The sequence below is a fragment of the Phaethon aethereus genome, assembly GCF_964289735.1.
Source record: "Phaethon aethereus genome assembly, chromosome: 1".
In the NCBI taxonomy this organism is placed as follows: domain Eukaryota; kingdom Metazoa; phylum Chordata; class Aves; order Phaethontiformes; family Phaethontidae; genus Phaethon; species Phaethon aethereus.
Window position 1 is genome coordinate 116,519,469 of NC_138575.1, and position 16,509 is coordinate 116,535,977.

Here is a 16,509-nt window from a genome sequence, read left to right on the forward strand (position 1 = left end):
CCCCACAGTGTCTCTTCCTCCTCAAAGGCACTGCATATTTGACTGTCTATGAACGCCATTCTTAGCTGTTGCAGTAAAAAGCATGATACCGGTTCATTCAGCGCTTAACTTCCCTGCTTACACCACCAACGAAGCTGCTAATTAGTTTTAATTGTCGCAGGATTTTTGCACATATATCCTATATTCATAGCTTGTCGGCTTTTACGTTGACGTTTTATGAGATTAGCCCATTTTGGATGTAATTAATACTAATAGTGAAAAAAACCCCAACAATTCAGTTATCTACAAAGCAATTAGCCACAGAAAATGATCTTTTACTTACAGATGTGTTCATGTGTGTATGTGACCCATATATTAATAGTCTGTGCAATGTTGACCATGGACCATTTTAAAAAAGGAATAAACAAACTTGCATTTTGGCTGCCTGCTGCATTATTCCAGTGCAACTGTGACCTTCAGAGGTGATCTTTAGCCAAATGGCTGGAAGCAGCTGAGATCCTGCCCTGAGAAGCAACGTGGAGGAGAATGTCCCCGTGTCCATGCCCTGGTTCCCTTCAGATCCGACCATCAAAGGCATGTGTTTGACCCCCACAGCATCAGATTGTTTCTCCATATGTTTTAGGGGAAAATCTCCCATCTTTAATATTGCTGAAGGATCCTCTACAAATTTGGGCAAACAATATATTTGCCTATTACGCTAATCCGTTCAAGTGTTGTTATTCCACCTCTCCATTTATCACGGGAGGGCCATGAGTCAGTCTGACTGTAGAGAGCTGGCTGATGCCATCTTACCTTGAAGAATGTCATTGTGGATCCATCTCTAACAGCCCCGTACTCTATCTTGGTTTGCTTTGCCAAATCGTCTGCTGAATCAATGGGGGATTCCATCCTCTCCACAGTCAGGAAGGCAGCCAGGTTGGCAGTATAGGATGAGATTATGATTAAGGTGAAAAACCACCATATTCCTCCAACTATTCTGGTAGAAAGAGCTTTGGGCATCAGCTCTGATCCTGTTATAATATCATCAAAACAATCATATTAAAATGATGCTGAGAGATGCCTTTCCTGATACCACAGACTGTTTTTAGGCACAGAATGTTTTTATGAGCTGTAGTATGATAAAATGATTTAAACAATAATCTCACAGATGCACAGCTAACATTTATAATGGTAACACACTGTGAAGGGGATGTATGCCATGATACATGACAAATGGAATTATCCTTGGGTCTGAGCCCCATCACATCTCTGAGCTAATGCTCATTCTGACATTAACTTCTTACATGCCCAGCAAGCTGTACTAGTATTTTTGTCTGTTTCCTGAATCCCTTTTTGCCAGTGTACAGTAATCAATTTTTTAAACAGAACACTATTCTGTTTACAAGCTACCTGTCAGAAATACCTCACAAGAGAAACCTGCCCTGTGCCTCCTATCCACATAGCTAAGTAGGAACAGGGTGATCAATACGGTGACAGTGAATTCATCAGCCTGTGTGAACCTGAGCTCAAAATCCAGAACATGTTTTATTACAAATGTGATTTACGTTTGAAAATTCAGAGGGTGAATGGACGTATCCTTTGGCTCTACAGGGCAATGCAGAGTTTTGGACAGTGTATATACCACTCATTATTGCTGAAAATGTTTTAGCAGATCTGCCTGCATGTCACACGGACAAATATCCAAGTGATCTGCCATTGTCATAAAACCCCATGGAACAGCATGGGTGGGTGTGCACTTAAGTGCACTGAAATAGTTTCTAAATAGCTCCGGCAAACTGAATATAAGCAACACAAGTACTCGCACTTCTAAGCATTTCGATGCAAGTTTTATGCTGGGGTTTTTTTTCTAGAGGTGTCCCCACTGAACATTGCTCATTATGTGGGATTCAAGGATCTGGTTCAGAAAAGCACTTAGGCAGCTACTTGAATACTTTTGATTTCAAAGTTAAGCCTTTGCATAATTATTTTGTTGATGAAGGACGGACTTAAGAAAATACTTAAGTGCCTGTGAATGGACATCTCAGCATGTAAAGCTTTTGATGTGACAAACATGTTTCTATTACTAGGAAAACCTGTTGACATATTATCTCTCCCCAGCTATTTAATGATTTCTGTAAGAAACGTAAACACGTTACAAAGAATATTTTCAGACTTTGCAAAGACTCTGAATGTGACTTTTGGGGCAAAGACCAAAAGGGTAAAAACTTTCCAAATAACCAGCAAACAGATTTAACTTAGCTTTGTAAACACATAGACATGTCTCTTAAAGGTCAAAGCTAAGCATAGCCCAAGGGTTTGAGTAGGTTGGCAGAATTGCCAAACTGTGGGAGCAGATGCTCTGCCTGTGCAGCCCTGGTGCTGCATGGATTTCAAATTAAGCCAGCAGTCTGAAAGCACAAACTCTCGCTTAAAACTTTCAAGTCCAAATGTAACCGTTCCAAGAGCTGTGGCTCTACCTGGGTCTATGTCTGTGGTCTGTTGCACTTTCTTGCTTTTCAGATTAGATTTTTTTTCTTTAATATGATGAAATCTTATTCTTTTTTTGTATTGTTGCTCGCAGGAAACGTGAGTGTTTATTTCTAAGCTGGGGTTGACCTGCAAAAGCTGTCTTCTAGGAGTGCTGATTCGGGTCATCCCGAAGTTACTTTTTTTTTAAGCTTAGACAGCTATACAAACATATTTTCTACGCTTGGACCCTGATGCAATACCTAGCTCTGACACATACATCCCAGTAATGGATAATAGCCAGCTGCCTTGCAGATACCTTAACAAGCAACCATGAAATCTGCCAGCGCAGTCTTACAGCAGCACAAGCGAGTAGGCAGAGACGCCCCGTGTGCCGAATTTGTGGGGTGAGGTGCCAAACCTCCCGTGATTTCCTCTAGCAAAAAGTTGTTTGTGAAAAAGCAGCAGAATACATTCAGTTCAATTAAGCTCAAGATGCCACAGTCTATGAATTATGCAGCAAACTACGGTTTTGCTTTTGTCAGGTGCTGAGCGCACTCTGCTCCCAGCTGAACCAAGCGGGCCCGGCATCTCTTTTGATCACTCCTGTGATTATTTCAATGATCACCTTTTTGAGGGCCTTGATTCCAGCAAAAAGCATTAATTTACGCTCGATGCTCACCGGCTTTGCCCTACGCGCTCTCCTTAACCAGACGCTCCCCGTATGACCCACTGCCTGGCTGAACTGGGGCTCTGACGGATAGATGTCCGTTCTGAAAGTGATAGTTTCTCTGCATGAATTGGATGAAATGTGCCCTGCTTGGATGCTTTCCGAGTATGCATAACACATCTGAGACTTTCAGGGGAAAAACAGGGGAAGTAACATCTAAATAAAAACGTTGCTAGCAAGACTCAGGGTCAGACACAATACTTGCTGAAGTCTCTCTAGTGCCTTTTTATGGCAGACATGACAGCCAATCCTGATCCAGACTTTGCTCACGCTCTGTAGAAAAGAGAAAGTCTGATCATCACATTTTAAAATTTAATAACAAGTGCCTTCCAATCAAGCATAACAAGCAGCTGCTGCCAACAAGAAAGAGCGTAACGGTAGACGCAGAGTTTCACAACCATTCACATCATGTTCAAACTCTTCACATTAATGATGATGCACTTACAATCACACGCACCACACGTTTGTACATGGAAACATTTGCGTTGCCTTACAAATGTTTTTCCTTTCTTTTTTTCTTTCTTTCTTTTTTTCTTTTGTTTCATTTTTAATCTTCTTGAAAGACAAGCAGAGTCTGGTTGGGGCTGACTGTCATGTACCCAAGGTAGTGGTAACGAGCAGACACTGCATCCCACAGTTTGCTGTGGATGATGGTAAACTCCAAAAAAGGCGGTACATCGAAACACAAAGTCCTGGGGCACTTTCACACACAGGGCAATCACAGTTATATACACACACCTGCCTGATACTGTAAAACCTCAGCCTGTGTTTTACTGACAAATTGGAAGGAAAACAACACAAAAAAAAGCAAAACAGAACGGCTCTTCCTTCATCCAACCTCCTTCAAAGTCATTTCTATAAGGAAGCCCTATATCCTGTCAGTACATTAGTGCACCAAGAAAAGCAAGTGCATCTTAGGTACAGTGCAAACTTTCTTCTTTACCATATCTAGGAAAAAACCTTCCTCATGTTTGTTTTGTTTTTTTTTACTGCTACTCATGTCTGTTAAAGAGGGAAGAATAAATTGTACCTGGATGAATGCAGAGATGGTTTTATATTCCTTACTTAAATGTTTACGAAATTAATACCAAGGTACTGCTGGGCTTTCCTCTGGATTGCCATTTTGGTGGTTGTCGTGGGGTGGGGGTTTTTTTTCAGCTTTGATGCAACTTGAAATGTTTGTCAGGAAATATTTTCATTCTTTTCAGTGGACCCCAGTTTTGGTGAATAGTGATTTAATTGGAAACCTTAGAATACGCCATAAACAAATGTGTTTAGTACACATGTCTGTTTGACTTCCCATATGGAGTAAGCTTCATTGCCCTTCCTTGTCAACTGAGTAAAATGTCAGCTGTTTCCAAAATCACCAGCAACAGGGACTTGTGGCTAGGTTAAGTTAATGCTTCTAGGGTTGGAAGAAGAATGGGACTCATACCTGCAGAAAAGCCACAAAAAAAAGGTTTGGTTTTGGTTTTAAGCAAAGTGTTTGATAAGTGCCAACAAACTTAACAACCCTTCTGAAGAAAGAGCGTCTTTTTTTGTTTGGCAGTTAAAACAGTTTTTCTAGGGTAGCTAAGGCTGTTACTGTTTCTCCTGGGCTGGAGCCCAACATTTTCCCGTTGCCAAACCTCTTACACCCATAAAGTCAACTTCAGCATGAAGCGCTTTTGCGATTATTTTACATTTCAGCTCCAGAAACTCCCGGGCACCCCTGTCCGCTTCCCTTCCTCTCAGACGCTTCCCCTCCTTCCTCCTGCCGCAGCCCTAGTCTGGCTTCCTCAGGTTCCCCTCCGCTGCCTGCTCCCGCTTTGCAGTGACACATCGTTTTCTTCCTTTCTTCTATCGCTTAACTTTCTGAGATCAGGTTTTACAGTATACGCCGTATTTAACAGAGGGTGGAGTTTACCAGCACAGAAGCCCTTGAGCAGACTGTGGGACGTGTGCGATAACGAAGTGTAACCGGTGTACCTTGCTGCATGAGAGCTCCAACTCCAAACCAGAAACTATTTAGTAAAGTAAAATTGTTTTCCACCACATCTGAGTCTGGGTTGCACGGGTGGGGGTTATACCACTCGTATGGTGTGAACCTGCGGCAGTTAACAGAGACAATCCGTAAAACATCAGATAGAGCACACACAGCGGCGGTGAACCTGCTGAACAACGCACAAAGTGAGGTGGTTAACGAAGGAAACGGGAAAAAGAACACCTCAGCTGGGCGGCCGTCCGCGGGACGTCTCGCAGCTGCCTGCGGCGAGCTGGGGACCCGGAGTCCCGGGTCTAGCACAGGCCTCCTGCCCTTCTCCTCCCGCTCTGGGGTCAGAGCCCTCACGGGAGAGGCCACTGCAACGCCCCACAGCTCCCCCGCCCACACCGCCGGCAGACAGACAGACAGACGTTGGCAGGGGCAAGGGGACAACTGGAAGCCACTTAGCTGCTCCTTGGTGAAACGTTTGGAAAACGGTGAAGGAGCAGCAGCCCTCTAAAGGCAGCCGTCGTTAGCCGGCTGCAGCCCAGATGCCCGAAGCCGAATGCGCTCTCCCTGCGCGAGGCTGCCGCGGCAGCCGCAAAAAAAGAGGCGGCCGATGGTTGGAAGGCGCTCGGGAGCATTTGCAGCGCCTGAAAGGGCCACGCTGCCGGCACTGCGGGAGGCGAGTTACACGGGGGATCGCCTTTAGCGGAAGAACTCCGCGCCAGTCCCCGCGCGCCGTCCTGCGACCGCAAGCCGTGCCCCTCCTGCGCTGCGCGACGCGCGGCAGAGCTGCTGGAAGGGCTGGCTCTCCCCACAGCACCTTGCCTGCTGTCGCTCCCCGCTGCTGCGTGGCTTGCTGCCTACTTTCTCATGAAGTTTATGAACGGAGCTTTAATTGACAATGCCATGCCGATACATTTTTAATTACTGTTTCAACAATATAATTAAGCATTGAATTTATGCACGGTTGCAAGCAGAGTGCCGTGCTTAGCTGCAGTGACGAACTCTGATAGCAATGAACCCACTAATTGAAACAGTATGTAGCTTAGGATGCCTTCAGCTGCACGATATTATCGTTACTAGTATGATAGTATTAAAAATCCTAACAAAAGACGCAGTTTTCAGGTTCAAGATACAACAGTTCTGCACATACCAGTTAAAAGAAAAGCGATCACCAAGTTACGTGTTTCAAATTTGTGCTAGAATAATGCAAACAACTGTTGTGTAGCAACAAAATTGTTCCCAACTCAGTCTGCGCACACGTGGGGAAACACATTCTTGGTGAGAGACCTGGAGTTAGGACCTGTAGCTTGCCTGAGCTGCAAACTACCATAAAGGTGAAGAGGTCCCGTGCTGAGTGTTCACCCACAGGGTACTACACTGTTGATACAGGACACTAAGAAAATGTACAAGTAACTCTGACCTGGCCGGGAAGCCCAAAGTTGAGATCTTGCATCATTTCAGACAACAACCACGTTCAATAGGTTGGACGCAGACATCTCCATCACCAAAGAGGTGAAAAAGGCAGGTGCTAGAAAGTGGCAAGGAAATTCTGGCAGCAAAACTCTTTCTGCCAGACTAGAAGGGTTTTTATAGCACTGAGTATATATTTTAATGTGGTATCACAGAGTGACAGAATCACCAAGGTTGGAAAAGACCTTTAAGATCGTCAAGTCCAACCGCCAACCCACCACCACCATGGCCACTAGGGGTACTAGGGTATCTATTTCTTTTTCACCTTGAAACAAAAGCTGATTTTCTTCTTGTGTTTCTATTGCTGTGCTGAGCTCTAACAAGCAGCTAGCTTACAATTCTGCCCTATTTCACTGCTCAGGCCTTCTGTTTTCCTGGACATTTTCCCCTGGATTTCTCCCCCTTCAGACCTTCAGCAGTAACTATCAGCTGAGGTTTCTGATAGAAGTGAGATGCTCAAGGTCACCTAAGTCCATTTTTATATAGGTTCTGTGTGACTTTATTCACCACTGGTAGTTACCTCAGCTCTGCCATTGACATCAACAGCAGAGCTGATAAGGCATTAGCAGTAAAGGGAAATTTTGGCAGAAAACACCTTGTTCGTTCACTACTAGCGTACTTAGGAACAGAACTTTGTCAGTGTGTAACCCTTCGCAGTGATAAATACTTCAGTGTTTCAGTTTAAAAATTAATATAACAATGACAGGGCTACATAAGGCTCAAAGGCAAATGAGATTATTCAGCTGCTGAAAAGTCTGAAGAAATAACAGGAAGATTATCCCAGTCTATGAAAATTATTCCCAAGTATTTGTTTTCCGTGAACTGATGTCAAAATACTGTTAACCATTTAATTTACCATGGCAGTGTTAAAAAGTGGATGCTTCCTGAGGTTCTTAAAACCGATCTAACCTATATTTGCTGAAATACGTGGCAAATCTTACAAAAATCTTGACATATTTGGAGACGTGAACAGAACTAGATATAGCCCGTAAGTATGGCTTAGCTTCTTGTAGTAAATTCAAATTTATAAAGTCTAAAGTAAATTAAGATGACATGTGAACACAGTTTTATGTACTTCAGCCTATATAGCCACGATGTAATTAGGCACCGGTTTTAGGCATCAGTTCCAAAAAAGCATTTATGTCAGAAAAAATGTAAACATTCAGAAATTTTTGCTGAACTAGTGGGTTCTTTTCCTCTTTTCCTCAGATAGGTGGGTTATGAGAATGATGCGCAAACTTGATATATTTACGTTGTTACAAGTTGGGTTTTATGTTGTGTGTTATGAATGCGTGTGGGTCTATATCTTCAATGACGTGTAAGCCTTTTAGATCATTTTAGCCACATTTGACAAATAGGTAGAGCCCTTAGAGATTGTTTTGCTCCTGCAAGTGTTGTGAAACTTTGCAGTAGTAACCCCACTAGGAGAGAAGCTGCAGGATGAGTTCACAACTCATTACACGTCAGTTAATCCGCATGGGAAAGATCGCCTATAAATCCTTCAGCTGCAGGGAAAGCAAACACACAGACAAACAAACTTCAGCTGGTGATCACAATCCACCATGAGACACAAATCTGTAGGGAAATCAGGGTTCATTAGTTACGCTGTTCCTGGAACTACTGTTTTTTAGAAAGATTTAAGAAACAAAACATAACACAACTACACAGGGTCAACCTATGGATTTACCCAAAGGCATTGGTGATTTGGAGCAATATTTAACAGCCAAGAGAGAAAAGGAAACAGGTTTCACAGCTGATGATCTGTGAGCACTGTGTGTTTCCCTGTGGCTTGCTCCTGGCCAGGTGTCTGGGTGTAGGCAGCTCTGCAAGCAGACAGAGGACCCTGATGCTTATTTATTCCTGCAAACTTGATGCTGTTATTTTAAAAAATAGAAGCGCCGAGGATAACTCGGGCTTTGTTTTCCCTTCCGCCTGTTCTGAGGTGGAGAGGACTGTGGGATGTTTTTAGTCTTGGCACACAACTGCAGAAAAGTCAATCTGTCACAGTAGAGCAGATTTAATATTAGTCATGAATGAGATCATGCTTTGCGTACAGTAAGAGTTATTATTTATGGTACAGTGAGCCACTGCAAGAGCTTGTGGGAAGTCATGACTAATTGTATACAGTTCCATAGCTGCCAGGGATGGATGAACTCTTTCTTTTACCTAGGGCCAGCACTAATAAGTTAACCCATGACCTCTCCTCCTCTAATTTCCTCCAACTTGTTCACATTCTCAGCAATTTAAAGGAAAAAGCAAATCCCACAAATTTCTGTACTTTGCTACCAGCATTGAAACGTGCAAACAAGCAAAGCATTCATATAGGTTGTCCAGCTGGAGCATGGGTTGTTCAGTGGACCACAGAAAGATGTATGTCCAAGGCCAGTCACTCTCATCAGAACTGCTTGTATGAATAAAGATTTTGCAGGGCTGTGTCTTTTGATTAAAAGAAAACAGTGAATTGAAGGAAAAGCAGCAGGAACTTCATTTGACCTGGCTCATACTGAAGTGGAATTCCTGCAGAATATGTTATATTATCAGAATTAGTGATTCAGATTACAATTTTTTTATGACATTTGAGTGAGGTATGTGTATGTATTCTAATATATACACATTGGAATATATATTATTGCTGACTTCTTAAAGTTGAATGCCATCGTTTGCAATAAAACCTACAGCATTTCTATGTTACCTTTGCTGTGATGTAAAAGTGTGGAATTCAAATGATATATCACTTCACGTCTTATATTTGACAGTATAAATGTTTTCTCAGTCTGTTTTCCCATGTACTTTTAAAACGTGGAATATGTTGTTGCTGTATATGCAAAACAATCCATAATAGAAGTGGGGAAAGGCTTAATTAGATATCCTCAGTAAAAACAACCAAAAAATGAATCTCTGTGAAGCACTGGTAAAAATATTTATATTTTAAATTACGGAAAGGAAGAATTAAGGATAGGATGAGATCAAATAAACAGAGTTGAAAATGAAATTCAAAGGCCACTATTTGAAGAAAGGACAGTAACTATGCCAGTTTGGAGTCCAGGTTTATTGAGGAGTATATGAAAAAGTATGCCTCAAATGACCAATTTCCTCTGACAAGATTCTAAGTTCATTTTCTTTCATGCTTGGTTTGCTCTTGTTCAAAGCCCTAGAGCAACTGACTCCCAAACTCTTATCCACAGTCTCTGAGGCCACCATAAATAGCTTGTATCCGGTTTGTGAAACCATGTCAGCCCTACAGAGGTTTTAAGGTAAAGTTCAGAGATAACGGTGGTATAGAGTGCTCTGCTGGCCCCCTGGAGATGTGACTGTGGTCCACTGGTCCAGAAACTTTGTGGCACACCTGCCTTTGAGAGCATTATGAGCTTTGGCCCCATTTGGAAAAGCAGTGTGAACGTGCTTATTTGCTGCTGGGTTTGAATAGGGACTTCACCAGGAGCCTGCCACTGGCAGGCAGGGTGCACCTCAGGACAGCGCTGGGAGAGAGCCTTGGGTATACATCACCTTGCAAATTGTCCTCTCGGGTTCCCAGGCACATCATCGTGAATTTTCAAGGGGAAATGAGTGGAGCTAATTAATGTCCTTCAGCAAAAATAGGTTCACGTCCTCTTTCTTACCTTTTAACTGTATGCACTGTTAGTGGAACAGAGAAATGCTTACATTCAAGTAAACTGCTTTTCAAGATGTAGTCCGCTGAGGTGTTGTGTACTGACAAAGAATGGCTGACACGTTTTATCAGATATTTCTCTCCTTTCAGCCCTTAAGGAAAGTAAAATCTCATCACATTGCAATATGAAAAAGTGAGAGCAGTGTTGATATGAAAATACCAAAAGACCTTCTAGAATGTAATGTTTTAGGACTGGATAAAACCCTTAGGATAGTATTATACTATATCTGCTTCACAGATCCCATGCAACACCTATGGGAGCAGAGGTAATTAATGCGGATGCATCTAAACCTACGTCTTCGACTTACCTTGCGATGACAAAGAGGACACAACTGACTCCAAGGCAGGCTAGGAGAACATACATCCAAATATCAGGAGAAAGAGGGTTTAAAAAGGAGAAAACACCAGGGTTTGTCCCATTGGGCTTCCGGTACAAGATACTGATTCCCAGCGTCATGAAGGGCTTGGAAAAATCAATTACTTTCTCTCTTACATAGGTAATAGTGAGAGGAGCAACTGCCAGATCAGCTTTCTGAAAATACAAATGGGAAAACACTCATTCTTTTTCCTGTTCAGCAAACACACTACTGTTCCTTCCATTTTTTACCCCCAAGTCTTAAAAACTAAACCAAATTTGACTATAAATCTGAAGTGCATGACTGAATTTAACATTGCTAGGGTGTTATGTGGTATATGATGGTCTGTCTCCTCTTTTTGCAGGCAGAGGGATGTTTGTGACTTTCATGGGAGTAGGAGAGGTACGACCAAGGATGCAGGGCTTGCTCCTGCATGACTGGGCAGACTGCGAGCGAGGACTGCCAGAGCATCTGGGCAGGGACTACGTCCACAGCTCAGAGGTTGCTACAAGGCAGAGGTGAGCTGGAAGCTCAGCCTTTGTCATTGGAGTTTGTAGCCAAGGGGTGGTCAGGACCTGTTGCCCCACTGCAGATGGAGGTTCCCCCCAACAGCTGCAAACTGTTGGTTCAGACATACTGACATGACTCCTTACTCTGACAAATGGCAATAAAGACAGACCAGTGAAAATTAAAAAATAAAAACTAAAGCAAACATTTCATTTGGGCTGGCTTCATCTAAAATACCACAGGTGAAAGGAGAATAAATAGAGAAGGATTCAATCTTACATGATCTATGAGTTCTTTGACCATCCCATTCCACTCTCCTTTGTCATTCTGGGCTCCATATTTACCATCAGAAACTAGTTTGACCTCATAGATGAAGCCTAAAATATTTGACAGCTCCTTTAGTAAGTCCAGGCAATAACCCTCAAATCTGTCATTTCCATACAAGGGCTTGTCAGACTTCTTGTACATAACATAGGGATCTTCCTGTAGAAAAAGATAGTAGACATGAAGCAACAGAAATGAGGTTTGTTTCAGATTATATTAGATCCTCTAAATTATGTGAAAATTTTGTAAATGGATTGCCATTAGATGGAAACCGGTAATTTACCATGTCCATTAAAAGCTGTTTTAGGTGTGTTAACAAATTGACTGAATCAATTAGTGATAAGCATAAGGGCCCAAATTTTCAGTGGAACAGACCATTCATAGCTCCCAGGAGCTTTAATTAAAGTAGGACTTAGCATCTCCAAAATCAGATCCAAGATCTGTACTCTACGTTGTCTCACCCCAAGGGACAGGAAGGGATGTTGAAGGAGAGAGAAGCCGAAATAACAGAAAAAGGAGAACCTAAACCTGGATATTCTGTGAGAAATAAATCTTTATTGAAAAAAAAATCTTCAAATGTGTAAAATAGCTGTGAGTTGAGCAAATGGAGAACAGCATAGGTAGATTGTGAAGTACCTTGTTGCTTTTCTTTTTAAAGGATTTTGGATAGAAGATCAGGGCAAGCAGGTTTCTGCAATTTAATGTGGCAAAAGACCTCTGGCAATAGAAGAGGAGTGTAGAGAGAGCCTTTGAGCTCTTTCCCTCCTTCTGAATAATTAGGCAGAATAATTGAAAAAAGTGGCATTGCTGGCCAGGGAAAAAGCAAACAACTCATGAATATCCAGTTGCCTATTTTCCATTTACCATAGTAAGGACATACTTCAATCTGTCTATCCACTGTTTGCTACTGTCTTTCATTCCTTTTCTCACTTTCAGTAAAAAGGAAGGATGTATCAGCACTGGGTACAAAGCCGACTATTTGTGTGTGTTAATTCTTCTGGGAAAAAAGTTATCCAGGGTTCGTCTCTAAAATATTGAAGTCAGCTAAACAATTTTGGAGGCAGAGGTTCCTGAGAGTCTTTCACTGGCAGTGGAGTATTTTTGAATCAATCTTTGGATAGGTGAATGTATATGTCAATTATGAGTCTAAATTAAAAAAAAATTGCTTGAAAACAGGCTAGTTTAACAAGACATTGTTTAGTGTGGCAGAAAACAGCCATGGAGTATGGAGCGGAGGTGGCAAAGGCAGCTGTGGAGAGCCCCACAACCCACTGTCAGCAATGCCTGCATGCTACGGCGCGGCGGGTGGCGTTGCCTCCACCCAGCAAGGCTTACCAAAATGGTGGTGACGATAAGCGTCCGGTTAGCCAAGGAATCTGTGATGTTGGTCGATCGGTCCTTGTTGCTGTCCGTCATGTTAAGGCCACTGTATGAGTTCCAAACCCCAATCTGTGCAGAAGAGAGAGGGTGAGCGCCTGCCTGGCTGCGGTGAACCAAAACATTTCCCTAAACGCTCACCGCCTAGGAAGGGTGCACTGGCTCTAGTCACCACAGGAAGAGACACCAGCAGTACGAAATGCTAGAGGAGGGAAACGGCTGTAGGTCTGAGTAAGGCAGCAACATCAAATGGCTGATTTAGAAAACACAGGGAACATACCGCCCTTTCAAAAGCAGGTGGAAACGAATAAGCTGTAAGAGTATAAGGCATGTCAATACAGCGGTGCATGAGCCAATTTGCTACAAAAGTGGAACTTGTTGACTTTGTTTCCTGCTAAAAAAATGTCAAATGTCTATTTTTGTGATTTTTTAATTTTTTTTTTTATTTCTGTAAATGGTAGAGTTGAAACATATGGCAAGACCTCTCTCTTCCAATACAACAGATTAAAAGCTTGAATAAATATGTTGAAGCAGATTGATGGATGCACTGGCCTTTTGCTTCCACTGTGCCTTCAGCAGGTTTAGCAAAGATTATTCTGTCATTTCTTGACTACTGTATACGACAGAGCAAGCAAGGTGATACCATTTCACCCACTGACCAGTATTTGCTCAGTAAATGTAAGTGGCCAAAGGCAAATTCCTTTCTAGTCCCAGAGAGAGTGAAGAATTGCAGTATTTAATGCCCAGTCCAAAGCCTCAAGGGAAAAGACCTTCATTATTTCAGTGGATTTGGATCTATGCTTTGTGAGGGCAGAAATTATAACCATGTTGATTTATTTAGGTAAATATTTACTAAACAAAAATGCAGTCTGAAAGCATTCTGAGGATTCTTTTGCCTTTGGATTTACATACACAGCATGGCTGAGGGCTGATGTAAGAAGGCTCCAGGCAAGGAGCTGGCTCAGGCAGTTTGGTTTGCACCGGACATTTGTGGAGAGGACCAGCCGGGTGGCTCGGGGGACTGGCATCGGCCACCCACAGAGCCGTTCGCATCGCCAGGCTGCTCTGCCGACATGTTTCAGCTCTGCCCAGGAGGGACCAGCTTTCAGATCCTCCCTGCTGGGATCGCCAGCGAAGTTGCCAAAAAAGTCTGAGACAAGCCCCGCTGCCTTGTCCTGTGTACTGAAGATCTCTGTCTGCCGTCAGATGCTCCGTCATTTCAGACCCAGGCTGGACTCTTTTTCTTTGGTTGTTAACTGAGCCAGAGGTGGCATTGCCTTTGTACGAGACCCAGCAAATTAGTTCGTGCTGCTGAGTGTGGATTTGGTGTAATAACTGTACAATTTCAAACAAACTTTGGGTTTGTGTCCCTGGGTGCTGTTGCTTTCGCCTTTCACAAACAATTTTTCCAAAATATGCTTAGTGGGGATAGTCATGCCATTTTTAAAAATTATTTTTTCAAGTGTTTATCAGACATTCCCTTTGTTTCCAAAACTAGATCAGGTTGGGGAACTGATCTGGAAAGTACACACAAAATAAAATGTTGGATATTATGATAGCCTGTGCCAGGAATATAGTAAATAACCAGTGTCCTTGAATTTGCACCAAGGTGGCTGAGTTAATCAAAAAGCCGTTCTGCTCGTTGTTACTGACTTGATATACTTTTATCGGCTGGCATCAGGGAAGAGGAGAACAACCATGAAGAACATGGAGCAACACAGTCACAGTGCATACAAAATACACCAGGAGACCACTCTGCGTCTGGATAAAAGAATGACATCGCAGGTCAACCTTGATTAGAGCGATGGAGGAGGTCGGAGGGGCACTGGAAGAATGAGGCCAAGGTAGTACATCACTATGGTGAATCTGGGGGATTTATTGCAGTTTAGTGACAAGTTTGAGAGGTGTCATATGCCCTTCTCAGCAAGCCTGTGCTCTGAACCAATTGTAATTCGGTTTAAATCAATTCAGTGTTACATGCAATGCCTAGAGTCAAAATAGAGTTTGGTTCAATAGCGTTCTGCATGTCAGGTAGGATGATCTATTCACCAGTAATGAGGGAAATGGGGACCTTTGTGCCTTGGCCTGATTCACTGAAGATTAAAACAAGGTTATTAAGTACAAACAAGAAAAGAGTGGTATAGGATGTTTTGCACTGGTCTAGTCTGTAGCATTAAAAACCCTCTCAAAACAGCAGCAAAACCTTTTTTAACTGTGTATGTGGGAGGGGTGGGAAATAATAAGATCTGTGTGAAATACAAAAGTTAATTGTAAGTTTTATACGAAATTTTAATCTTGTGAATCTAGAACACTTCAAACATGGTAAATGCAGTTGTTATCTGCTCCTTACAGAATGGCAGCCGTGGGTTGTACCTCCAGTGGGGAGCAGTGCATGGAGCTGGTCTCTGATTCCTACTTTTGTGCCTTATCCACCAGGCAGAGGCACCTCACATTAAGAGGGCTGAGATTCCTGGGTTAATTTAGAACTTTTATAAACAAGCTTAGTTCCAATTTCCATGTGTTAGTGAATGACAGCATCCACTTAATCATTTATATTATTTTCTGTAAGGAGCTAATAACACACTTGGCAAAATTTTCAGTCAACAGTGCTCGAATATTGCCTGCACAGTACGCATTTTGTGGGAGGCAAACAAAACCCCCAACCCTGCACGTTAAAACAGTCCTTGCTGTTGATGCTAAAACCCATTTGAAATGGTGCAAATTTACCACTCATGGTGAATCTTAGGTGAATCAGGAAGGATAACAGCTGAAAAAAGGACTGCTTTTGCTGCAGCCAGGAGCATCTACTCAAAGAAGGGAAAAGCACAGCTCCAAATAAATAAATAAATAAATAAACAATTAAATAAAAGACTTTGGTGAAAAAGCTGAATCCTGCCAAGATATTTTCACTATTTGGAATTACAGTGTCTTGATGTGGGACGAAACTTAATGCTACCAGAAAAATTCATACTCTTAGATAGACTGTTGTCTCTAAACTGCAATATGCAAGTCACTATCAAAACCCAAAGGGTGAGTCTGAAGACCCACCCCAAAGGTTTTTTGCATCACCCATCTGTGTACAAACCTTCTTCCACACTTTATATAAATGATTAGAAACCTCGCCAGCAGCCTTGGTACAGAGAAAAATAAACAGAGTGCTTCATTAAAAAATGAAAAGAGAACCATTCAGGAGAGCTGTGTGGGAGCAATTACATTTAAAGTCTCAATTAACCCATCAGCAATTATAATTCGGAGTCAAGCCAGTGTGCACAGATCAAGGCACAACGCTGTCTCCCTCTGACATGACCTGTGTCAGGGATTTTTGGATACCAACAGCAGCCACCTCCTAGGCAGCGGTGGAGGGAGCCCTGCAGTGCCCACTGGGAGCCCATGTTTTCTGGCTGTGGGCTGGGGCAAGGCCATCCTGCCTCCCTCCAGGGCCCCCCAACTCCCCCTCGGTCTCCAGCGCGGGCCCCGGCTGGCAATGGCGAGGTTGGGATGCCGGCAGCAGCGCAGTCGAGCTAGCCTGAAACATGGCCAAAAGCATCCGTGGCTTTGGGCTCCATCCTGTGGTCTCTGCAAGTCAAGGAGCTCTCCTGCCTTACACCTCTGCATCTTCAGGACAATTTATAAGTCATAAAGTGAGGAAAACAAGATC

At 42.8% G+C, this 16,509-nt stretch overlaps 1 protein-coding gene across 2 annotated transcripts in view; it reads right to left on the minus strand.

Moving 5' to 3' along the window:
* GRIK1 (glutamate ionotropic receptor kainate type subunit 1) overlaps positions 1–16,509 on the minus strand; it is a gene marked incomplete at both ends in the record, with an annotated part of 170,931 nt that overhangs the window by 20,369 nt on the left and 134,053 nt on the right. The window contains 6 exons of one of the 2 annotated variants that reach the window (XM_081999326.1): positions 793–1,010; positions 5,144–5,262; positions 10,596–10,819; positions 11,430–11,633; positions 12,810–12,923; positions 15,937–15,981. In XM_081999326.1, the coding sequence (XP_081855452.1) occupies positions 793–1,010; positions 5,144–5,262; positions 10,596–10,819; positions 11,430–11,633; positions 12,810–12,923; positions 15,937–15,981 (924 nt within the window). The remainder of the gene's footprint in view (positions 1–792; positions 1,011–5,143; positions 5,263–10,595; positions 10,820–11,429; positions 11,634–12,809; positions 12,924–15,936; positions 15,982–16,509) is intronic. The other variant, XM_081999327.1, reaches the window with a different exon arrangement.